At 39.2% G+C, this 26,687-nt stretch overlaps 3 protein-coding genes and 1 long non-coding RNA gene across 6 annotated transcripts; 1 reads left to right on the top strand and 3 right to left on the bottom strand.

Annotated features, from left to right (window-relative positions):
• Positions 1–125: 125 nt before the first annotated feature.
• LOC149091839 (uncharacterized) lies at positions 126–12,155 on the bottom strand. Of its 3 annotated transcripts, none has more exons than XM_089258614.1 (3): positions 12,020–12,155; positions 7,940–8,987; positions 126–2,752 (listed from the first exon to the last, which is right to left on the bottom strand). In XM_089258614.1, exons 2-3 carry the CDS (start codon positions 8,738–8,740, stop codon positions 1,445–1,447), a joined length of 2,109 nt encoding a protein of 702 aa, XP_089114740.1. In that variant the 5' UTR covers positions 8,741–8,987; positions 12,020–12,155; the 3' UTR covers positions 126–1,444. The 3 variants fall into 3 exon arrangements, with proteins under 3 accessions (XP_089114740.1, XP_030241762.1, XP_089114739.1); XM_030385902.2 differs by having other exon boundaries at positions 11,624–12,082; XM_089258613.1 differs by having other exon boundaries at positions 11,870–12,082.
• An 8,478-nt stretch (positions 12,156–20,633) lies between these two features.
• On the top strand, positions 20,634–21,423 carry LOC115563233 (uncharacterized). Its single transcript, XM_030385912.2, has 2 exons — positions 20,634–20,914; positions 20,974–21,423. Exons 1-2 carry the CDS (start codon positions 20,792–20,794, stop codon positions 21,145–21,147), a joined length of 297 nt encoding a protein of 98 aa, XP_030241772.1. The 5' UTR covers positions 20,634–20,791; the 3' UTR covers positions 21,148–21,423.
• Positions 21,424–21,664: 241 nt separating this feature from the next.
• On the bottom strand, positions 21,665–22,506 carry LOC149091838 (uncharacterized). The gene is made up of 2 exons (XR_016196540.1): positions 22,368–22,506; positions 21,665–22,309 (listed from the first exon to the last, which is right to left on the bottom strand). It is a non-coding gene; the product is annotated as an uncharacterized LOC149091838 (long non-coding RNA).
• A 3,327-nt stretch (positions 22,507–25,833) lies between these two features.
• Positions 25,834–26,642, bottom strand: LOC115563232 (uncharacterized). The gene is made up of 2 exons (XM_030385910.2): positions 26,337–26,642; positions 25,834–26,277 (listed from the first exon to the last, which is right to left on the bottom strand). The coding sequence occupies exons 1-2, from the start codon at positions 26,518–26,520 to the stop codon at positions 25,946–25,948; spliced, it is 516 nt and encodes a 171-aa protein (XP_030241770.1). The 5' UTR covers positions 26,521–26,642; the 3' UTR covers positions 25,834–25,945.
• Positions 26,643–26,687: the final 45 nt, after the last annotated feature.

The raw sequence follows: 26,687 nt of genomic DNA, 5'->3' as shown, positions 1-26,687 counted from the left end.
ATTTTTTTCAAATTCATCTATAAAACATATATGACTAAAAAATTGTTTTTATAAATAAATTTAATCTTTTTCATTTAATTTTTTGTATGTTTTTTGTTTTCTTTTTTTCTTTATAGATATATATATATTTTTACTAAGTCTACTTAAACATTAAGCAAACATCATTATGCAAAATAATGTACAATAATATTACAATATTTATTTATAATAGTGTATTTTTGTTTTTTGATTTTTCTTGTATTTTTTTTTTGTTTTCAGTTTTTAGTTTATTTGTTTGGTTTATTAACAACTAGTGACGACCTGTATAGCATTAGTTATACATTTTAATATACATTTATATACGTATATAGTGTATAGATTTATATATTTACGCATATTCATATTTAGATTTACACACTCGGCTCGCTGCTGGATTGTTAGATAAATTAAATTAATGAATTATGTTGGTTTGTTGGTTGGTTTCAGTTGCTGTATTGTTGGTGTGTTGGTGTTTGTAAGTTAACGACCAGACTTAAGTGACTACAAAAACATTTCTCTTTGTTGTTAAAATAAGGTACATCGATATATTTACATCGATATATTTACATATATGTATATGTATAACACTACTAACTATAAAAACATATAGATCTGTACATGTTGCTATTTTATATAGGTATATATGTACATCATTTGATTCAGCCCGAACCGATACGAAACGAACGAGATTTTCGATCCATCAAATTGCAAATTGAATGCACTCTTTTTCAGCACTTTTGTCTTTCGTCATTTTACGCCCAACGTGGGCGTGATTCTGTTGGGCAAAGGTAAACCCAGGTGGACATGGTTGGTCTGTTGGCCCAACATGGCAAATGCTTGTTGAGAGTAGATATTGCTATAGCTGCCCTATCTATTTATCTATGTATATATGTATGTATGTATGTATGTATATGGTATATGCTACATATAGCTATGTATTTTATTTGTTTGTTTGTTTGTTGTTGTTTATAAGTAATACTGAGATTCTGTCGTTTAGTTTTGTGTGTTGCAATTGTGAGCTCAAATATATGTATATAGATAGGTATATTTGATAGTCCGTCGATTATTCATTCACTGTCCACCTACACATATATAGCTGTTCTATTATGCCTAAGTAACGCTGCCACCAACCGCCCCCCGCCCACATGTGCTTTGTACAGATGAGTCCTAGGACTCGCATTAACTAAAAGTAAATTGTACTGTTTTGTATTTTGTTGTTGTTGTTGTTGTTTTCTTGGTTATTTCACAGTGAAATTTGGTTAGGTCTATTTGCCATGTTCCAAGCCAATTCCAAACCCGTTGCCATGCCATTCGCAGCTGTAATACCCATTCCCAGTTCTGTTCCCATTTCCATTTCCACTCCCATTCCCGTACCCTTTCCCGTAACTAAACCTACGCGCGTCCACTCTCTGGCCAGATGTCGTTGTCACTTGGGCTGGATGCACGCGGTGCGCTCGAGCTCATTGAACTGGCCAAAGAAGAGCACCTCGCTAATCAGTTTCTCGGCAATGATGCGCTGCGTACGGTCCATGGTGCGCAGCTTCATCGACACATTGGAGCCCACAAAATCACAATCGTCCCGGCTGAGGCTCTCTGCGTATAGCGCAGCCGCCGCTGCCGCCGTCGAGCTGGCGTCCTGGGCCGAGACGCTGCTCTTGATGTGGCCGGGGCTAGCTGCCGATTCGGTTGCCTCATCATTGTCGTCGCCATCCGACATGCTCGCCCTCGAGCTGAGCAGGGAATTCATCAGCATGTGGCCGGCACTGGAGCCGGCCGTCAGTTTGCGCATATTCAGGGGCATGGAGGCAGCCGCCGCTGCCGCTGCCAATTGGGCGCTGCTGCTGCGCGGCGGCAGCACGAACTGGCCGAAATTGGCTTGAGCTTTGGCCTGGGCAACGCGCAGGTCCTGCGCCATGTCCAAATGCAGGCGACTCTCCTCGCCGGACGAGCTATAGGAACGATGTGAGTCAGGCGGCGGCGGAGCTGCTGAAACGGACGGCGGATGGAAGTAATCGACGAGCTCCTGCTTAATATCTAGTTCATCCTGATGCTGGCGCAGCGTATGGTGCTGCAGCGTATGATGGCCATGATGCAGCTGCTCGTGCGCATGCCGAGGCGTTGCGGCACGCACCGAGGCCGGGCTCGATTTCAGCAGGTGATTCTTATGCGCCTCGTGTATGTTGGTGTTTGTGTTGGGTATTGGACTAGAACCGGCCTCACTCAAGGCGGCGGCACTGGGCGCTGGCTCGGCGACAGGATGTTCGCCAGCATCCAGGGCGTTGCCGATGCCGCCGTCTCTGCTGCCGCTGCGACTGCCGCCGCCCATATTGGAGGACAGCGGCGGGGAGCGGCGTTCCACTTTGGCCGCCAGCTGCCCCAGCGCCGTCGCCGTTGGCTCATCTCTCATGGTGTTATCCTCGTTATCCGATGTATCGATGGTTTTATGGGGACTGGGCTGGAAATCGCTGCTGCTGCTGCCACCGCCACCACCGCCAGGTGCACCAGCACCTCCTCCACCGCCGACCGCATAGGGCGCACCACTGCCACCGCCACCGCCAGCACCATAAGACATTGGCAGAGCAACGCGCAGCTGCTGCTGCTGCTGTGCATTGGGCACCACGACTCCTGCACCACCGCCACCAGCGCCACCTATCGGCGGGGAGTATTGACCCGCCGTATTCCAATTGTCCATCGATTGACTATTTGCTATCAGCATAGGTATATTTAGGCCCATCTGTGAAAGTAAGCAAAGTGATTCAAATTTATTAGTTAATATTGGTGTATTACGTTTAGTATATAGTTCTAAATGGTTCAGATAACTTCGACTAAGATATTACTACATTCATACATAAACTGCGGATCTTGGATTGTTCCATAATACCAGAGAAAGATCTATATTGGTAATGGTTGAAAATATCAATAAGACAAAGCCAAGACCTATTGGATTGAAAATACAAATAAGTCATAATAAGCATATGTAAGTACACCTTCTAAAGGAGTACCACCCAAAATGCACAAAAGATAAATAATTGTTGCTTACCAATAAATACGCTCATTATATGAAGCTTCTGATGAAAGCTATTCTACGACTGGTAGCTCTACATAAATACATATGTATCTACAAAAGTGGGAAGTAAAAACTGTAAAACAAAGTCTATTTTTGACTATACAAAAACCTACATACATGTATTTGATATGATAGTCAGGTAAACAAAATTTAATCGCGAATTATTCATAGGTTTCAAATCAACTGTAGTCTATAAAGGTCGGGCATATCACACACCAATGTGTGTATGTACATATGTATGTATGCACATACAAATGTATAAGTAGTAAAAAAGTAACTTGAGATATTCAGGACTAAGACGAAAGAGGGACGGGAACTTCACATACATACATACATATATGTATATCAATATTTTTTATTATTTATCAATAACCGAATAACCTATATGTTACATACACGTTCACTTTTCGTATTAGTCTATAATGTTTTTCCGCCAATTTGTATTATCAAAACAGTGAATTGTTGTGCTTAAGCAAATTTAGTACAGTTTTTGTTGCTACAGCTCCAGCAGATGCAATGCTGCGGTACGGCGATACCATAGGCTGATTACTTTTATGGCTTTTACTGTTATAATGCATAGTGCAAATATGAAATTTTCGCACATTTGCTGCGATCGAACGATGCGACTACGACGACAACACAACTCATATTGTCGAAATATTCTAGCGGCGTAGTAAGTTTTAAAAAGCGACATCATAACGTCACACACAAACAGAGAGTGAGAGAGAGAGCGCGAGTGGGAGAGCCAACAGCAAGCGCCAATGAGAGATACCTCTGCAGTTTTTTGTTGCTTGCGCGCATTATCATGTGTGCCTATGCGTGTGCATGTGTATGTCCAGAAGGAGAGAGAGAGCGAGAGCGCATCAGTGAGAGCCTTCTAACGGCTTTAAGTGAAGCGCAACCTACAAAACCAATGTGAAGAAGAGAAGCGCACAGGAAAGATGAAAAGCTAAGTCAACGGCGGCAATAGTATTTCATTAATATTAACAACCTACCCCACGTTGGTGGGGCGAACGACAAACGATATGCTAATAATGTACATAGTCATGGACGATCATTCTGCTCTCATTCGTTTCATTCTCTCTCTCTCTCTCTTTTTAAGTCTTGCTGCGTCTTTGGCCGCAGGCGCCTAGAACTTTCTACAAATTTACAAAAAAACAACAATTGCCCAACTACTCGATTCGTTGTTTGTGTCGTTGCCGTTATGCTTTGTTGTTATTTTTATTGCTGCAGCTGTTTTTGGTTGTTGTTTTGTTTACGTATTTAGAGCTATTGTGCATGTGTGCGTGTCTGACTTGTTTTTGCGTGCCTCCACAGACAGAGTCGCCAGCCAAACTAAATTAACTCTCTCGCTCTATTTATATGTATTTATACATACAGATGTTTCTATGTAATTATATACGCGTGCATGTGTGTGTCTGTTAATTCGTACTTGTGTGCGTGTGTGTGTGTGTGAAAATTTGCTCTCCATGCCTGTGTGGTCGAGTGAAACTGAAAAATGTAAACAAACTGATTATCAGCAAGCCAGCGAATAAATATAAATAACACAATGCTAGCCAACAACTCCAAATACAAGCCATATATTGTCTAATCCTTTTGGCACCCCTCTTTCATCATCTCTAATTTCAGCGATGGTCGTTTTAGTTCATCGTCACGCAAATGTTTGACAACGACAAAGCGACATTTTTTGCACATAACACTCACACACACGCATACAGTCAACTGTTACAGTTACTCTAACAGAACTGCACCAGTAGCCTAAATGTAAGCGAGCGTCGCTTATTCGTGAGTTTGCTGTCTTTCATGAGTTTATGTGCATGCATATTTCCTATTGGGCACTAAGTTATTCTTGCTGTGATTGCAAGCCGATGTATTCTACACATTATAAATAAATTAATAATTAAATGGAATAAAAAACTGCATATAATATCTGTATTAAATGATCATAGTTTAAAGTTAAAAATTAGTATATTTAATGATCCAAATCATAATAATTAACTTGATTCGTTCCACAGTTATCAAAACCCCAATTCCCGCTATCGTATAGCAAATCTGAGCAATCTGTCGTCAAATCTCTCTCCCTCTCTATAATATTTTTATTCGCGTGCTTTGGGCTTACCAAAAACTCACCCTGTAAACAACTGCAGCAAAATAGACCAAATTCTTGCAAAACTTTCACAAAAACAAAACTCCACCTAACCTTTTTTTCTGGACCTTTACCCCACTGTTGGAGCTGTTGTTTCTATTTGCTTATTTATGTATTTATTTTTTTTTTAGCCAAGCTGGCAACGCTGCGCGCATAGCTAAGCAACTTCGCAATGAATGAGTAAACAAAAGCAAACGCTGGCGTCGCAGTTGCAGCCAGCTGCGCTGCCTCGCTGCCTGGCTGCCTGGTTGGGTCTGTGCTTTTGGTTGCATTGCTTTGACTACTGCTGCTTATTTGCGTTTGCACTTCTCGGTGCGGCCCTGCACCGCCCCACCCCAGACCAACCAACTCTGCTCAGCTCGGCTCGGCTCTGTAGGGGGCCCGCGCACCAGGCGCTTTATAAAAGCGCATGCGAGAGAAAACAAAACACGCAAATTACAAACACACAGCAGCGACAACAACAGTTGCTACTGCTCCAACCAACTACAAGAACAATAGGAAGCAGGCGTGCATTTTATAAACACAAACAAACTGAAAGGGGATTAGGGACAGGGATACGAGCGAATAGACGAAACGAGCAACGGGAGTGGGAATGGGAATGGGCACGGGCGGCGTAGCGGTATCAAAATGCAGTCTACGCGTGAGGCGGCACTGACGCCTCAAGTCGACGTCGACGCAGACGTCGCTGTTGCTGTTGCTGTCGTTGGGCATAACCACAACATTGCGGGACGCGAATACCAGCAGCAACAACAACAAGACATATTGTTGTTATTTGGTGTCTTGGAGAAAATTCCACAACAAAACAGTTGTAAAATATGAGCAAAATATATACAGACATACACAAGCATAGTAGTGGCATGCGTACATACATATGTTTTTACTCAGGTATGTACAGTGGAAGGCTAAGTGTGGAAAAGGTGGGCGTAAGCGTGGGCGCCAGCACCCAAATAATGACGAGTAACAAAAACAACTCGGCCATGAGAAGAACAGTAAAAAGTGCAAGCAAGCACTCTGTGGGAGTGTGTGCGTGTGTGTGGGTGCGAGGGCTTTCAAGGAATAGGAATAGAATTTTATGTTGCGCTAGAAAATATATTAAAATGTATGCAATTTGACAATATAATAACAAATAGAGTTTACCCACACAGCTAAAACGAGAATATTCAATTCCTACTGCGTACGGAAATTGTATTTATTTTTTAGAAATAACAGCACAAGCAAATGAAAACAGGAGCAACTAAAACAATACTGCTGCTTGGCATTTTGTTTTGATAACTCTGACACACAGCAAAAACAACAACAGCAGCAGCGGCAGCAGCAACAACAACAACATAAAACAAATGAAAACCACAGGCGCAAGTAAAAATAAAAACAAAAGCACACAAGGAAAACGAACGGCAAACGAATCACAATCAACACACACATATGTATACATGCATGTACACACGTACACACAATGTGTTTTATTTACATACATACACTCACACACACACTCATATACACGCATACATGCATGAGAGGGGCACAAGACAGGCCACGGGGCAACCACAAACCAAAACATCACAACAACGGCAACGGCAACGGCAACGGCAACGACGACGACGACGTCGACGTCGACGACGACGACGGCAAGTGCTACGCGCATTTTGCCGTGCAAAACAAACATTTCATCAGACAAAAACAGAGCATGTGAGCGACAACGGCGACGAAATGTCAGCAGCGCGCGTTCCCCTCATCGGTAACGAAAGCTTGCTGCTGCTGCTGCTGCTGCTGCTGCTTGCTTGCTTGGCGCGACAAAGCAAATACATAAAAACAACTCACGCACACACAGTACATTATTTAAAGACGCACACATATGCCATATGCACAGATTCTCTCGTAACTCAGGGCAATACCTCACGCATACAGCAGCAAGTTCCTAAGAAAAATTTATGCGTAAAATTTTAATTCTGTTTTGATCGTCAACAACAAAACACACCGACACACACTCACACACAGCCAGAGACAAAAATGATACGAACAACGATTGTGTGTGAGAGAGAGAAAGGCATAGAGAGAGAGAGAGATAAATAGTCGCTCTCTCGCTGTCGGCAGCAGAAATAGCAAGTCACTTGCGCACATGGCGTTTCATCGGACTCTCAGTCTCAGCGTATTCAGCACACAGTTAACTTTGCGCTTTTGATTGTAATTAACACCCGAGTGACAGCGGAGAGTAGCGTGCGTGTGACTGCTGCAAATGTAACTTTCAAATGAAAATATTGAAAAATATAAATATATTTTATACATGATTTTTAATTTCATAAATAAAACGTTAAAAAAATACCCTTCCTATGCTTCATTCATAATTATAAACATTTTTGGGTTAATAACACTTCTTTATCATCCTTTGCTATTCATAAATTTTTGGCGATAAGCACACTTGTTTTCTTTCTTTATGTCAATAATTAATGAAGGCCTACACACACATATACACATGCACATAGATAAGTATGCATGTATGCACATGGGCTTGATTCACACCCCTTGGTCAGCCATGGGTTATACAATAGGTCCGCTTGGCTAGTCAATGGTCACACACACCACATTCGCTCTCCTCTCTTGCTCTCTCTCTCCCTCTGCTGTGCTTTGCTGTTTGTTTGTCACCGTGCTTATGCCGATGTCATTGGAACAAATGCTTACGCATTCGGTTATTTTTTGCGCTGATTACTCACCGCTCCGAAATACTTCAGCTCTTTGGTTTTGATGCGTCTGTGCTGCGATGCAGGCATCGTTGCTCCAGATGCTGTTGTTGTGGCACCAGTTGCACACCCCATCGGGCCGGTGGCTCCACCATTGGCCGCTGCAGCGATGGTGCTGTTCTCGTAAGCAGCAGCAGCGACCGCTGCAGCGGCCAGTCCATTCAGTCCATTGTGCGTCGAGCTGGACGATGACGAGGCCGCACTGCCGCCCATTCCCGCGCTGGCTGGCAATCCGCTCAGGCTGCCGCCGCCGGCTTCCATGAAATCGAAACGCTTGAAGGCATACCACTTGGACGGATTCGGCTGTATGCCCTGATAGATTTTCACAAACATTTTGTGTTTCTCGCGCCTGTACTGCGTGAGCAGCACGTTCATCTTGCGCTCCACCTCAGCCTTGCTGCAGCCGAATCGCTCCGCAATCTCCGACCACGCCCGGAACCGGCACAGCTTGTCCTTGTACTTGGGGTCGGCCCGATTCCACAGTTCCGTATGGCAGCGATACTGTTCAATTAACTCTAAGGCATCGTCGTTGGTCCATTCCATGATTTTAGGTGAACTGCTACCACCTCCGCCGCTGCCGCCACCAGCGCCGTTTCCTCCGACACTGCTCCTACCACTGCCCGACCCGATACTGATCTCGATCCCGTAACTGGGCGGCAGTGGTATATTGTGATGCTGCAGGTGCTGCTGCTGCTCTGGCTGATGGCAAGGATGATGAGAGTTCTGGACGGTTGCAGCTGCTGTCGCTACAAAACTCTCCGGATTGAAGTTCATTTGCTGTCTCAAGCAAAAGTCACTTGAATCTTTCACTCTTCCTCTCTCTCTCTCTCTCTCTCTCTGGGGATTATTTTGCTTATATATTCGGTGGGTTTTTTCCCTTGGCTCAATAAGCTTTTTAAGTTTTTTCCTCTTTTTCTCAACTTTAGTTCCGTTTCTCTGATTCTAGTTGTTTATGGAATGCAACGCGAAATGCATTCAATCAACATTTTATTAACTGATCTTTGCTCATAAGCTCGCAACACTGAAATCGAAGGAAATAACTTCAATTTAGTAATTTGTTTAATTGTGATTTTCACTTATTTACATATGTATTTTTGCAAACTTTGACCTCAATTGTTTTTATTCGAAACAAATAAAAATTTCATGATTTGAAAAAACTAAATAATTTTTATTTTATTTGATTATTTTCATTTATTATAACATTTCTCTAGTGGAAATCAGTGTGATTTAATCTTCGATTGGAGCATACTATATAAAATATATGTATTGAAATCTTTAGGGGCATAGACTTTTAGACTCGTCTGGCTAGAGATAGCCAAGAATAATAAACATTTTCGCTGGGATTTCCCCGTAAAATTAAGATGTATACACTTATTCTTGCTGTTCTACATATATACATACATATGTACATGTATGGATTCATATAATTTAAAATATCTGGGGATTGTTTAATTCGGATATAACAATGCAATCTCTATTTATATTTACAGATAAAAGGAAATGGATTTTTTATAAAGAGGGATATTGTCTTTGGATTACAAGTCCTTAGAATTTAGGTAATAATATGACAATGGAATGTTTTTTGTAGAAGAAGAAATTATAAGAAATTATACACAGTATAGTTAACCTAAATACTCTTCTTGAATTTGCCAACAGAATTATATTTTTAATAGATTAGCCAAATCTATTTACGTTCTCTGCTTTATTTGTTTTTGCTTATAAATGCATTATTTATTTGCTAAGCAATAATAGACTAGATAAGCGGAAATGAATTATCTAAAGACCCGAACTCGTATGCAATTCTGATCATAATTCACACTTGATTTCTTTGTTGATTTCCATTGTACGCATATATGTACATATACACATGTATGTTTCTATAATTAATTGCTTATTCAGCGAAGAGGAAAAATAAACATTTCAAGTATCTTGCAGTTGTTTTTCCTGGCCATCGATTAACATTTTCAAAAGAAATTCTCGGTGACGAGGAAAACGTTTGCGCCAAATGTCACAAGTCAAAGCGAAAATAAAAGCATCGATAACAGTCCAGTTATTCACAATAGACGGAAGCTTTTTGCACAGAAAAACACACAGCACACACACGCACACAGACGCACTCACACACACGCACCCGCGCCAACACACACACGCGCAAGCATAATTGAGCAGGGACACGTGCGCTTTCATTCGCCTCAACTGCGCGACGGACTATGTGTACACGCACGCACACACAGAGACGCACGCCGCCATGTGTGTATAAGTGTGTGAGTGAGCGACATCTCGATTTGACATCTATCTTTGTCGCCCGATTTGCTTCCTGGTAAGTTGTTCGTGTTCGGTCGTTTGCTAGTTCGTTCGCTAGTTTGCTTTGGTGTCGCGACGACAATTTGCTTGATAATTTAGCTTAGCACGCATTGCATTTAATACAAATGTTTTTTTAGTACACGTATTATTGCGTTGCTCAGAACTTTTTGCGCAGAGCGCAAAGTGCTGCTGTTGCTGCTGCTGCGCAAACAGCTGAATGAATCATAACGGTAAGAGCGAACACACAAACAACACAAACACACACGCACACAGACACACACACACACACATGTGTATTTAACGGGGAAAAACAATGGGCTTTGTAGGTGCACAGAATTTTATTTTAATTTTATTGAGCTGGCTTTTAAATGTAATTTTCCTTTTTTATTTTAATGAATTTGTTTTTTTCTTTACTTGATTTCAATTTAGCTGACTCAACTTTCGTTTATTTATTCACTGTTGTTTTAAAGCGCTTTTTAGGCCATTTCTTGTTGGTCTTATCGATTCACTTAACCTTGTTTTCCAAATAATTTGTTTCACGAAATATTTAGTTTTCATTTTTGTAATTATTTTACGTTCTTTGTTTTTGAAAGTAGCATAGTTTTAAGGGACTCGTTAAGTAACTTGCTGGGAATTGGCTTCCATTTGGCATGGGATTTTTCACACATTTATTTATTTACGTGTTAAATTTTTTATTATTCGTATTATTTCCGTGGATTTCATTGGAAATTGAATGTTAGTTGGGTTTTTTTCTTAATATGAGAGGCTTTTTATTGCAGCTTCGATTTGGATTGTGTTCACAGATATTTTTTAAATATTATTTGTACATACATACATACATACATATAAACATTTTTTTTTTTATACAAAAATCTGTAGTTTTTATATTCAACCACGGCTCTACACACAATTATTTATTTATTTTAAAATTTCACTTTGCATAGTTTCAGTTTTTATGATTCATCACTAACGAATTATTTGACTAGATTAATTATTTAAAAATATACAATTTTGTAAAACATTTTCAAACGAGTTCACACGATAAACAGTTGTGGGCCTCTGACAATTTCGAAAAAACAATAAAAAAAAATAGAAACAAAATGAACTCAAACATCGCAAAAAGTAAACAACATAAAAATCGGATCAGAAACTTAAAAATAAATTTCAAGGCACGTAAAAAACGAACGGCAAACACTCACACACAAACACGCACGCACACGCACAAACAGCAAGCGAGATAGTAAATAAAAATAATACAGTATATACATACATATGTATGTACATATATTTATATATGTGTGTGTGCTTGGGTTAAAAACACTTTTAGCTTATTTTGCGTATTTGGTATTTTACATTTTAGAATTTGTTGTAATTTGGCATTCCATTTCAGAAACTATATCAAAGCCGTTTCTTTATGCGCATATTTGTTTTTCCTTTATTTGTTAAGCAAACACACAATAATAACTACAATAACAACAACAGTAACAGCAACAGCAGAGTGCTGCTGTTAATGGCACGTCACCTCCCCCCGCACTCTCACTCGCACTCGCACTCGCACTCGCACTTGCTATTCAGAAGCAAACGCGATGTTACCGTTACCGCTAGTTTCATCTGCGCGCCCAAACCTTACTCTCTCTCTTTGTGATACAAGCGCTCGCGAACCACACCAGCTAACGTCTGAATCTAAACTGTGCGTCGCTTTTTCCCGACAAACACTGACAAACTTATCGAAATCGATTTGTAACGAACCTACAAATGCGACGACTGCGACGCGTCGCTGGCTGGGCTGCGTATTGAAATGAAATTTCTCGGTGGACGTTTGAATGAAACAAGCACAACGTACGCACACACGAACGCACACTTACATATTCGTGTATATGTGTGTGTGTGTACAAATGTATGCACAGAGAACAGACAGCGCCACCACTGCGCTGTTGACGTCTGCAGCGGCAGAGCCGCCACGTTCGGTAAACAGTTGTTTCGTGGAAAAACAAGCCGAACATCATAATGAAGTTGCTGTTGTGAAATTGTACGGTGCTTTGTCATGCTTAAAAAACAACAGCAACAGAGTACGCGCCAAAACACAAAAACGAGGGCAGCTCCATACCTACATATGTACATACATATGTAAGTGCAATAAAATCAAGAGTAATCATGACATGCGCAAATTTTGATAGATAAGCTGCAAACAGTGCTAACAATAACAACTAGAAATATCCATATTCTAATTATAGTTAGGTTATTTATAAATAAACGTGTTTATGTTGTGTATCGTTCCTGCGTATTTAGATGACATTTGAATACATTGGCACAAGCAAAAGTTTGATAAGCGCTTCTAACAGCCCTCGCACGAACGCTAGTTGCTTCTTGCCACCAACACATGCGCAACGAGTCAAACAAACAAATAGAATGCGAAGCAGAAATGGCAAAAAATTAAACAAACAAGTAGACAGGAGCGGTTCAGGTTTGGATCCAGTCGATGGAGCAGCGGGTGGCGGCTGCCGCGAGGCCGAGTTGAACGAACGAGGGCAGAAAATAACACTAACAATAAATACACATCTAAAAATTTCTACTACGGCGTAGTAAAATTTCTAAAAGCTGATAGAATTTTTGCCTCAATCTGCCATGCTTAGCTACATACATACATACATATATATGTGTGTATGTGTATATGTAAGTATTTGTTTAATTTTGTTTGCTCGTTAGTTGAGTTAGTTGAAGGGAGGGAGGGCGCTGTTTTGTGGATGTGTGGTTGCCTGTGCCAGGCAGGTGCTGAGCTACTCTAGCTTTATCGCATTCTGCTGCTTATTCACTCGCACTCGCTTTCGTACAGCAGCTCACCTCAGCCCGCTCGCTGCATGTTTGTTTGTTTATCGTGCTGTGTTTTATTGTTGGTGCTTTTGTTGGCGTTATTGCTGCTGCTGTTATTGTTGCTGTTGTTGCTTGGTGCGTAGTTTTTACGTTCGTCATCGTTGGTTTGGTATTTCCGTCTTCTGCTCGCGCTGACGCTGACGCTAGCGCTAGCGCTAGCCTATGTATATATATGTGTGTGGCATACATACATACATATGTCTCATTGTATATCGATAAATGTGCATCACTAAGTATGAATAAATACAATACTTAAATATACTTATAGCATAGAAATGACCATACACAAGCATGCATACCTAAATACACACAAATATAGTACAATATGCATCCATACATACAAACAGTCGCATACAAACTTACATAAATGTACATATGTATGTATTTGTGTACACTTGCTCGCCTTGAGTGTCGCCGTCAGAGTATTTTGCAGTGTTATTCTGCAAATAAAATGTCTTCGTATGCACATATACGCATATATGCTCACACACACACACTTACATGCATACGTATGCTGTGTAAATTGTTATTGCTTGCGTTAGTCGCGGTAGCAGCGGCAGCTGTTTTGTTTTTGTAGTTGCCAGCGCTGCTTCTGCTGCTGCCGCTGCTGCTACTGCTGCTCACTCGGTGCCGTTGCCAAAGTGCATTGCGTTTTCGCTCTTTTGCGTGGGAGCCGTAAAAGCTACTGTTCTTCATGGTTTACTGCTAGCTCGCTCTCTTTCACTCTCTCGCGTGCGCAGATCTCACGTGCGGCTAGCCAACACCCCGTGCAACGGTATATTTATCTATTTCTTACGTAGTGGAATTCGCATTTGATGAAATTTATTTAATCTGTTTAACAATCGAGTGCCAAAAAGCTTAATTAATGACTTATTTTTATTCATTTGGGATAGGGAAATTTTTTTTCGAATTTGATTTGGGGACACTTCTAATATACAGATATGTATGACGGTGTTTATTAGCAATAAGTTTGTATATTAAAGCATTTTATTTTATTTTATTTGGTATAATTTATATGTATACATATGTATATATATATTTATTTATTTATATGGAACAGAAGCAAAAACGCTTCAAAGTAAACTATAAATAATAAATTAACAATATGCTAATATGTGTGTATGTATGTATATTGTGATCGGGACAACGAACTATGCTTAACTCTAAATATAAATATATAAATGTATATACATATGTCTGTATGTACATATGTACATATGTATGTAAATATTTTCGAATGCTATATCGATATAATTTGTTCAGAATATAATCTCGATCGTTTTTAGATTAATTTGTTTTAGGCTTGGAGGCTCCTATACACTCGATTCATCTTCATGTCTAACATACTAATGAAGCTCTCTTTAGATATGCGTTTCATATAACGGTTTACAATCTAGAGAAATCAAAATAATTTATGACAAAAAATGTTTTGATTTTATTACACAGTAAAAGTCTGTATGTTCTGTATACATATATAATATCTATAATAATATATTTTTTCATATTGAAATAATATTATATTAAATGAAATACATATCCTAATAAATAATAATACTTATGATAATAAATATTTAAAAATTATTTTATTCGTATACTTATATGTTTAATGGGCCTTATTAAGTATACGTACGACAAATGCAAATACATTAACTGACTTTAGTAAATATCATTCGTAGTCTTTTGCTCTGTTTAAGAAAGTAAGACTATAAAATGAGGCAACAAACTATATCTTACACATTTAAAATACGGACCCCAACTGATTTTACCTCAAAATTGCAATTTAGGGTATCTAGTAGTCTGGCAGGCACGACTAGAAATTTCTTGTTTGTTTTAGATTAAAATATCTTAAATTGCAAGTCATGGCCAGAGTGAAATGAAATCAAAGCGAAATGTTAATTAGTACAAATTCGATGCGATACAAATACATAAGGAGCTTTTGGTCTTTGCATGCTAACGAGTGCGAAAGCTCGCTTGTTGGCCTAGTTGTAATTTAAGCGTGGGCAGGCAGGGCGGTGCGGTGGGGGATGTGTGTGTGTGTGTGTGTGGGTCGAATTACATATGTTTGTTAAGGACGAGGCTGGCTCTGCCGTTTATAACGCGGCAAACAAACACTTGTTTGCACAGCAGCGCAAACAAAGAGAGCAACCGAGCAACAGCGAGAAAGAGGGAGAGAGAGAGAGAGAGAGAGAGAGAGCTTGAGCCCGAGCGCGAGCGCTCGTCGTGCTGCAATGTAAACTGTACATACAGACACGAACACATGCCTGCTTACAATGTGCATGTGTGTATGTGTGAGTGCCGGTAGAAGCGATTGCAACTAGGAAGCAACGACAGCATGCGCGACGTCAGCAGAGAAGAGAAGAGCAGAGCAGAGCGGCGCAGCGCAGCGCAGTCGCTGCTTGTTTACTTCGTTTGTGCGTGTGGGCGCAGAGCAGAAGACGAGGAGAAATTAAGTCGTGTGGGGGCGGCAAAGAGACCTGACCCGAGCAATAACCAAGTCAGCCCAATCCAGCGCAGACGCCAGCGACAGCGGCAGCGGCAGCGGCGACGATGCTGATGACGGCGACGTCAGCGTTGCTGAAGGTCATTATGCCGACGTTGGCGTCGCTGCTTCTTTTGAGCTTTTCGCGCTGCTTGTTGTTGTTGTTTTTTTTATTGTTGGACTTCGGTTGTGGAATTGTGTAAACATCAGTGGCAGCGACGACAAAAACAAAGGCAACGCAGGCATTCCAAGTAAACAACGTTTTTTTGTTGTTTCTTTTTTTGTTTTGCGCCAACGCCAGCCCCTGACAGAGGCGAATGCAAGAAAGTTAAGCCATGGAAGAGGGAGGGAGGGATAAAGGCGGGTAGGAAAGGTTGGTTGGTTGGTTGGTAGGAGACAACAACAGTGCCAGAGCGAGACAAAAGGCAAGGCGAGCAGCGCAGACAGACAGACGAAAGCAGGGCTAATGAAGATGAGCCCCATGTGCTGTTTCGTTGTTATTGTTGTTTACTTTTTTTTTTTTTTTGCCGATGGTCGCTTTTGTTGCTGAGCTACAAAAATATGCAAAAACGACAGCAGCAACAACAACAATGAGGCGAAATATGCAAGGCAGCCAATACGCAAATAGAAGCAATGAACTTAATTATTTGCTGCCTGTTGTCGCACGGCTTAGCGAAAGGGAAGGTGAGACAGATAAATACAATGTTGTGCGTATGTATGTATGTACATATATATATGTATTTATGTATGTATGCATGCATATTACTGTATAAATACATATAAGTATGTATAATATACTTAATTACTTAATTGCATTTATAAGATTTTATATACACATATACATATACGTATGTATGTATGTACATATACAAAGTACTTAATTCTGCATAAATTGTGTGCGCACACATTTATATACAAATGTATGTAAATATGAATATCTCACCATATGCGTATTTATTTCTGCATATGTATGTATGTACAAATGAACATGTATATGCACATAAATACATACATACACCTCCACATCCACATGAATAAAGCCGTGCGCGAATTGCATATTTTGAATTTAAGTATTTCGCGCAGGCGTATTCAAAAACAAAAACTTGTTAGCAGCATTTTAATGTGGACTAAATGCACATACACATAAAAACATACATATGTACATATACACATTCTTTAGAGTGATGCGAACATCTAAGATAAAACAAAAGTATTCTCAAATTGAGTGCCGATTGATGAAGCCAGCTAAATTACATATTATGTACATAGATATGTATGTATGTGTGCATGTACCTACAATTTATCAGCTATATAATACATATTTTATGAATTTTATCTCAAATGTTGTTTACTTTTCTTAAATTAAAAAATAAATAAATAAATAAGCATGCTAAAAAAAATAAACAAGTTTTAAAACTTCACATTATTATTCAAATCCATTTAGCTAAATAATCCTATTTACAATAATTTAATTCTTCATTCGTGTTGAATCACAAATTCTAATATAGATAAATGATAATCTTTGTAATGTTTAGTTCAATTTACATGTACAATATGCTAGGAATTATTCTATAGTTTGAGAAAGTATATTCTCGCCCTTTAGGAGTTTATGGTCTATATTATCATTGTAAATATATAAAAGCTATAAGAACAATCTTTTTCCGATTCCCGACAATTCCTTGTTAGTTTACATACTAGACGTAAGTCACACCTAAGCAACTAATCTTAAAATATCAATCAATTTGTTATATTATATTATATCATATTATATTATATTAAATTATATTATATATAAAGTAGAATAATTTTAAGAAATCTGAAATGAAAATGGATTCAGAAATAAAAATAGCGACAGCTAGAAAACAAATCAAATATTTTAATTAATTAGGAAAAAGTTAAGGACGCTTTTATTGCTGATCATACAAATATTTGGAATTCTGTTTAGAAATACATCAGCATATTTGTGCTTCTCTTTGTTTGCTTATTGTATACAAAGAGTAAACACTCCAAACTGAAGTTAGCAGCAGAATCAAATGCAAACAGCATGCAAAAATCAACAAAGACTTATTTGCTGAATTTCTTTGTCCCTGCGCCTGATTGTATGCAACACTTTTGACAAGGTAATGCGCCTCCTAACTCGTCAGAGCAATTGTTACAGTAATAGTGATTAGATATTATAATATACTATTGAAAAGAAAACCTCAGTGTTTTTTTTTTTAATATGAAAAAGCTTAAAACTTCACTCGATAAAGAAATATTTGAGTTTTGCTGCCATTTTCAATTGTAATATTTTTGTTTGGTCAAAACAAGTTGCATTATAATTTCTGTTGTTGTTTGTTATTATTTGTTTAATGTCGAACGTCTGTCCATGTTGACATTGTTTTCGAAGAGAAAAGTACGCGTGTTGCTCTTGTTGTTGTTGCAGTTCTTGTTGTTCTACTTTTTTGTAGAGCAATTACGAACATGACGTGAACTCCCCCTTGCAATTTCCACATTCGTTGGCTTCGCTCTGCCAGCCCTTGTATAATATTTTCTGTTCATTCAGCAAAAATTTGCTTTCTTGTTTATTTTTTTTAAATACCCTGTACTTTATAGCGGTGTAAAAAATGGGTATTATACATTTAGGTACTCCGTACTGTATTGTGGGGTATGTCATCTAAATAAAAATACTATATGTCTGTCTTTATAAATATTCAAGAATTTTATCTACATAGTTACATATAGGGTGACTTTTAGTTCGGCATACCCGAATGGAATATTTCTTTGATTTTTTGCTTGCATTATGGTTGTAATTTTGGAAAAGTACAACTGTTAACAATTACATTGACATATAAATACGTCAAAGTCAAATTGCAAACGTAGCTCTAGTCTGAAAATTTAATTAATTAAGCATTTTTTGCATAACGATTCCCCCAAAAAGAAGAAGAAGAGACTCACGTGCACCTTGCGTGGGTGGCTAATAGTCGGTGAGTTTTAACCTTAGTCGAGTTTTGAGCACTACGTAGCCGTAACAGTTGCAGTTGAGGGCTAGCAGTAGGCGACCCTTGAGCTTTGATATTTTTATGAAGAATTTTCGAAAAATTTCTTAATTCTAGTTCTTTGTTTATTATGAACTTAAAGGTCAGCAAAAGTAAATTTTAAAAAATTATATTATATTATATTAACATTATACGTATATCATAATACAAATTTTCAATACTTAAATATTAATTGTTTTAAAATATATAATATTTTATAATACATATAATACAAAGTCTATAATTTACGAAATACATAATTCCAAATCGTATAACATTAGTATACCTTTACTTATTCGTTAATTACCGGAATATGCTCCATTTTACCTGTACTCTATTGGGTACACGAGACGCCCAAAGCAACAACAAGGTCGTATGTATTATTGTAAAATGCTTATTTACGCATACAGTTAGTTGCCTTAGAAGCCGTCCTGAAGGGTAACGGACGTGACAACCGTTAGAGAGCAGCGCACGACGAGTGAGAAGGACATAACAAATGATGGCAGCCCCTGGCAGAGAGACAGAGATAGAATAAGAGAGAGAGCAAGAGCGAGATCGGTATTGAATTTGTTTGCAGAGCGCACAGAGCAAAAGCGACACACAAATACAAATAGAAATACAAATACCAATACCAATACCAATACGAATACGAATACACACGCACACACACATACTTCTGCATATGTACTGTGAACTGTTTTAGTGTGCTTGGCCTGTAACTCAAACTTGAATTCCATCCGCCGCCATTGTTGCCCAGGCAGTGCCCAGTGCTGGGTGCATTTTCAATTTCGTTTTGTTGTGCTCCAAAAGTTTGTTGAGAACATTTGCAAATGTTTGTTTTAGCTAACGGAATTTGCTTCGTTTGCTTAATCATCATCATCATCATCATCGTTGTCGTCGTCGTCATCGTCATCATAATTATCGTTGCATTGCCTTGTTTTGTACAATTTCATTTGGCTGTTTGTGTGGGTGTTTTGCTTTGGCTTCTTTCATTCTTTCATGCCCAGTGCCCTTTTCACTCTACCGTTGTTTTGCTTGCTCCTTGTTTGCCATCGTTATTGCTGTTGTTGTCGTTGTTGTTGTTGTTATTGTTGCTGTTGCCGTTGTTGGCGTTGTCGTTGTCGTTGACGTCCGCCTGCTACTTCTGCGTAGTTTTGTTTATTTTATTTGTTTTGCTTTGTTTTATTTTTGTTTGATTTACGTTTGCCCGTACCGTTGCCAGTTACCCATCCCCACCCACATTTTCGTTTTGTTTTACTTGTGTTGCCTCTGCCGCTGCCTCTGCTGCTGTCCCTTCTTCTGCTACTACTTCTGCTACTAAGCTCGCTCCCTAGCGGTGTGCGACGAGGAGTTTTGCTTTAGTTTGCGCTGCTCATCCTACGGCACTGCCACACTTCGTCTTCCTCTTCGACTTCATTTGTATTGTTTTTCTTTTCTTTTCAGTTTCTTTTTTCGTTTTTTTGTACACACATACATAGGTACTGTATTGGCTTAAAGTTTGTTTTACTTCTTTGTCTTAAAGTCTATGTAGTAGTAGTTGTCGCTGTTGTTCTTACTTTTTTTTTCGTGCATTGTTCCTGGAAACATTTCTTTGCTATTTATATTCAGGAGGATTTTTTTTTTTAAACTTGGATACAAGACCAGAATTAGGCAGATGCTGAAACAGACATGTCAATATATTAACACATACATACATATGTACACATATAGAAGTAATTCTGCTTTACATATTTAAGAACATACATTCATACATACATACATATGTATGTACATATGTATGTATGTGTGTATATACTATGCAATATTTTAGGACTTCATTATTATTTTCTCTATTAACTATTTGGTCCTAGTTCCAGTCCAGTTCTCAATGTTCCCAAGCAAATGTTAGCATGTGGCTTTATGGAAAGATTTACATACATATGTATTTATTTAGCCCTGAGTATAATGTCAAATTCATCTACAACATATTATTATATCAAAATACCCTTGTCTGTACTAGCACCATTTGTACTACCATTTGGATCAGTTTAATAGCAGACTTTCTACAATAAGTATGTTTAGACAAAAGTAAAAGTTTTAAGAAAACGGTTAGATTCGAAATTATTTGTGTATTGAAAAATATAGGTATAGCTTATATGTATATACATAGATAGTATGGCATTACCAAAGAGTAAGGAATGGTCGCGTTCGTTGATTTGCAGACCCAAAGATAATTTGACCACTGAGGCCGGGCGACGTGCCCAGCATCAAGTCATGGTGTCAAGCCTCGAGAGAGAGGTAAATATTCTAATGGGAAATCTATCGAACTCACATTACTAACCCAATAACTCTGCTAGTGTGTGCCTGGTACGATGGCAATGCTCATTGGCATGGAGTATGCGCGTATATGGTTGAAAGATCGGGAGGCGTTTCAGAAGAAGCGAGACGATTCGAAGGCTAAGTACATTAAGAACGACTTTGATTGGTGGCTCAAGTTGCGCAAGACTAACAGGTGTTTCTGTTCCATCTGAAAAGCTAATGCATTTATTCAGCGAAAAAGCTCGCCGCTTATAACGGTATTATCAAAGACACACACCAGCTCAATGCAAGCTTTCGACTATTATATACATTCGCAACATTTTCTTAAGTGGGAGTTACCATGCCGCGAATCAGCTGCATTTGCTTAATTCGTATTTAATTTATTTACAAACATACATACATACATACACATATTCATAGATAGTTTTCGAACCAAGCTTGTATACAGAAATTGGAAGTAAATAAACGCCTTCATGTTACCTGCTCAATTTAATTGTTATACTATTCAAAACATAACAACTTTAATGTTGTCAAAGTCCAGGAGAACGATAAAAACAGCTGTTGGCTCTGCCGGCAGCAAAGATGAGCACAAAAGAAAAAGCTTTTGCCGTCAGCCCTCACACAGGTTGCGGTCAGTGCTGCCAACTTTTTACCAGAATAAAAAGCTGTTTTTAGATGGAAGAAACGGAAAAAAAAGCTGAAAATTTTTACAAAAAAGCCTAAAAAGAAGCGGTTTTTATGGTTTGATTGTTTTTTTTTTTTTTTTTTAATTTACAAGATTTTTAGCATGCTATCTAATTCTTCGCGACTAGCATCGGTTTCAGAATCGTACGACCTGTTAGTACCTATCATGCGAAGATAATTTGAAGGAACTTTGTATTCATAGCAGCATTTGCCCAGTCTTCGCAAACCATATCTGTGTGTTATATTAAATAAAAAAGTAATATATATATCGGTATCATCTTTTCACTCTCAATAAAATATTACCTTATGCTAAGAATACTGTTTATTGTGCTTAGGCTCATTGAGTTCCTTAACTTGGACTTTACTAAGTTAAGCTGGCTAAATACGCGTTCCACCTCCGCGTTGGACCATGGTAATGAAAACATTTGCAGGGCAACAGCTGCCAAGTCAAGGAATCGGCGGTTGCCGCCAGAATCCTTGTAATTGGAGACTTCATTCCAAAATTCGGAGCTGTCATTAACGTTTTCCCACTTAACTAGATTAATATCATAGTACTGCCGCTCAATGTCGGCTATTCTGTCTACTTGGAGGTGTTCCAACAATTCTGTAATTACTTTTTTTTTAGTTGACACAATTTTATCAACGGAAAAAACGTCAATGTTTTTTAAGATTTTAAAATTGTCGGGGAGACTGCAGATAAAATCAAAATTATTTAACGGTCGGTAGAAGAATCAGAAAAATTGGTTACCTCTGCTTTAGCTGCTTGATAAGTTCAATAACAAAAGAAGAGCAGCGAGCACGAATTTCTTGTTCGAGGCCTGCATCGATATTTAAAGACTTGATTTTCTTTTCAAAATCATACCCTTTGTACATATCGGATTCTACATGCTCTTTTCTTACAAGTGGCAACCGCGATGCTACATGTTTTCAGTATTAAAAAAAATCGAAGTATTAAAAAAAATCGAAAAAAGCCTAATTAATTTTCAAAAAAGCCAGAATTCCCGCTTCCCGCAATTCTTAAATATTTCCCGCAATTTGTCTTCGGAAAAAGCCAGATTTGACGGGAAAAAAGCTGAATTGGCAGCAGTGGTTGCGGTCACGAAAGAAACGAAATACGTTTGTATGTATGTATGCATGTATATTCCCGTTGCCTGCCTGCCATCGTGCTTGTTTGAGCCCTTTCTCTCTCTCTCTCTCTCACCCAGTTGGCGAAGTTTAGCCACCCACGTACAGAAGAATTTGCATGCAACTTGTCGTCACTGCTCTTGCGCGCTGCCGCTCCCACGCAGTAGTGCTGTGTGTACAGGCACTGCTATCGCCGCGGATTTAGCTTCGTGTGCTCATGTTTTTCGGCTCTCTGTTCGCCGTTTGCCGTTCGTCGCTAGCCGCTGGCCCGTTCGCGCCGTTCGCTATTCGTATAGGCGTGCTTTGGCTCGTTTGCAGTTTTCCATGGTGCCCCAGCGTCAATCAAAATCAAACGGTTGCCGCGTTTGGGTCTTCGTGTGTGTCGCCTGTTGTTTGTGTATATTTTCACTTGCTTTGGTTAATGTTCAAGCAAATGCCAATCACTAGTACAAATCAACTCGAATTGCAAATGTAATACGCATTTTGTAAAGGAATTGCCAAAACAACTAAAGTAGAAACAAGAAAAATAGAGAGAAAGAGAATAAACAGTGCCATGCTAAAGCAATAACAAATTGTTGCCGTTACTTCGCAAGGTTTGTTTTCTTCATGTTTCGCATTCGCGTTTGTGCCGTATGTGCTTTGAAATTTGTGCTTGTGTGTGTATATATGTAAACGTTTCTATTCGTGCGCGCGTGTGTGTGAGCATGGGCTATTGTGTGCGAAATAACGAAAACATTTTTCTGGTCTCTTGTTGTTGCAGCAACTGGTAAGTCAAAGGCAAAACTATTACAAATTGCATTTTAAATAGTTTTTCCATTAAATGTTGCATTGCTTTCATGCTGAACAGCAGCTGCTGTATTTTATGACGATTTTTATGCGGCGTATTCAATGTAAATGGCAACAATATGTTAGCTTTACACGTACGCACACGCGTGCAAATACAAACATACATATCTGTATGTGTGCATACACACATACTTAGACATGCCTGCATACATGCCAGCACTTGTTTATGCATGTATGTATGTATTTGTGTGAATTGGCAATAGTTTGTGGCACACAAAGCAAACTAGAGAAACAAAACGTAGCAACAACAACAGCTACAAAAGCTAGCCAGCAAGTGCATTCAGCGAGGCAGCACAACCAGTTGACGCAGCAACAGCAGAAACAACAACAACAAATAGTGCCGGGGCTTCACAGCGAATAGAGCAGTAGCGCTTTCCTACTCACCATGAGCGCATTGGCAAAACTAAATCAGTTTTATTTTGCAGTGTACTTGGCGCAGCACTGTCGACGTTAACGTAAATTGCGCTGCCGTTGCACGTCTTACGTTTTTATGTCTTGGCATTTGCACACACACAATCCCATAATTGAAAAAAGCATATGTTCACGTGTACGTAGACAAGTGCATAATCATGTCTGGGGGCGTGTGTGTGTGTGTGTGCAAAAGTTTTGGTTTCTTGGATTACTTGTTTGCTGGGGAATTAAAGCTTTTACGCACTTTCGCGGACTGTGCGCTGTCTGTGCATCCGTTTGGGTTTTGATGACAGCTAATTGAATTTCCACATTTTTACTGCATTAACGCTAATTTTTGTGACAAGTTTTCCATGGCATATGCTCGGCAGACATCGTTCTGTCTCTCTCTCGCTCTAAGAGCTCCTGTAAAATAATAGAAGCTGAAACTTGACTAATGAGCAATAATATTTGATGCTTAAACTACTTAATATATATGGATTTATTTTCTGATTTATTTTAATTATTTTTTATTTTTGATTTCATAGCAATTATTATAATAGTCTTATTCTATTTCAACTTCTCGTCAATGAATTTTATTGAATAACTTGAAGAGAAGGACGTCATTACCATTTGAAGTCTTTTTAATGATAATAAAAAAGTTGAGCAGATTGTTTGCTCAACATACTTTAATGTCTATATAAGCTTGGAGAGGCATGAAGTGGGTTAATTTCATTGTTGAGTGCAAAGCAATCGCACCAATGTTTTAAGTTTTACTCGAATGTACTTGAAATACGACGTTAAAAATATTGTTTGAAACTTAGTTATAGATTAGCTGTCAAAAATTTGTATTTTTAGAACTTTTTACTAGATGCTTGGATACATCAATTTTTGTTTTTATAATTCTTACTTTTTTCTAAGATGCTAAATCATTAAAAATTTAGAAAACTCATTAAACTCCCACATTATCAACACCCGCAATATTCTCCAATTTAAAAGTTTTGTTACCCTTTTTAAAAAGTACCGCGCACCCAGTATATCTGACAATCAAGTTCGTGCTTTTAATATTTCATACACACATACACACACACGTACACAGACACACACACAGACACGCGTCCTCCCACTGGGACGCGTATGGAGCAGCAGCATTCGTTTTTACGTTTATAGTACATACATACATATATGTATGTATATGTATGAGTATGTGTGCCAGTGTGCCGAAACGATGTCGAGGGATAATCTCACTTTTCGCTTTTTGCAGTGCTTAGAGTGAATAGCGCCCACGCAGCAAAGTTAAGCAAAGTCACCTCAGTTGGCGTCCTTACTATGTATATTACCTACTAGTTGAGTGAGACAAACATTTGTTGCACTCTCGTCTCGCAATTCAACACGCGCTCGTTACTCACCACCATTCACCATTCGTGCGCTCACGGCCGGCTCTCTTCAAAGCATTTGGCTGCGGCGTGGGCTTTAAATGCCGTTAGACCTTTGTTAAGCTGTCCGTTGTGCTTGGTATGCTGTGCCGGCATAGCAGCCGCTCACTGTCGACGTCATCGCAAAGGACACAGGTCGTGGGACAGATAACGGAACGTGGGCGACCGAGTTGGACCGACAGAGCGACCATATGGTCAATGCATACAGCGAAATGGAACTTGGCAGGGACAACGCTTCATTTGGCTTTCAAATTGAAAGGGAGGCAAGCGCGACGCAACACGATGCGACTTGACGCGACGTGACGATGTCATTCCACACGCCCACTGACTACAGCATCCTTGCGCCGCTAATTGAGACATTTGTCAAGTGGGCAAACATTCTTCCAGTTTGTCAACGATAGAATAGTTGACAGTGGGAAATTGGAATAGACATATCGCTTTAATTTTAATTGCTCAACACAGGAATTACAACAGGCTAACGGTAAATTTTCACTGCTTTTGGGAGAAGGCAGATTGGTAGATGCAACTGCATCTATTTAATGCTTTGCTGTGTGCGCTTCGGCTTGTTACGTTGCACCAATCCACCTGGTTTCACCTGCATCGATGATGCTGGTATCAATGTGGTCGTTGACTCCTGACCCAGCATTCCCGACGCAAACTGATTGTTGGGTGTCTGATTCTTATTGAATATCTCGATTGCCTTCACCGCCTGTGGATGCTGTTTGCCAGTTGCTCGCTTTTCGATTTTGGGCTTTAAGTCGGCCTTTTCGACAGGATCGGGCTTGCCCCTGGACCCCTGATTGCCCGCCGACTTCATTTCAGTTCTGAGCGTCTCAAAGGACATTGGCACCAGAAAGTACCTGCCTGTGATACGATTATTATTCGGATAGAGTTTTTCCATTTCGTATTTATTTTCATATTACCATTTAGTTTCTGCAAGAAACCCATACGATAGCCCATGTCTAGGGTCTGCTTTACCGGCTTCATGAGGTCGTCCTGCGACAAGTCGATATTCTTAGAAATTGTCACCACAATTTCACGAAGCGTTGCCGGAGTTTTGATCAACTGCAACGTATGCATAATAATGGCCCCATTAAAGTTGGGCATTTTTTCCACTGACTATATAAATAAATCTACAGAATATAGTATTTTGTGAAACGTTTGAATACGTTTTCTAACAACTATTGAAAATTAGTAAAATATTATAGTATACCCCAAGTGATTCCGAATACTTGGCTTGCTTGGTTTTCGATTATGCGAATAGGTTACTTATA

Source organism: Drosophila navojoa, chromosome 3 (genome assembly GCF_054131105.1).
Source record: "Drosophila navojoa isolate 15081-1374.11 chromosome 3, UAZ_NAV_1.0, whole genome shotgun sequence".
Lineage (NCBI taxonomy): Eukaryota > Metazoa > Arthropoda > Insecta > Diptera > Drosophilidae > Drosophila > Drosophila navojoa.
This window is presented reverse-complemented; position numbering and strand designations above follow the sequence as displayed.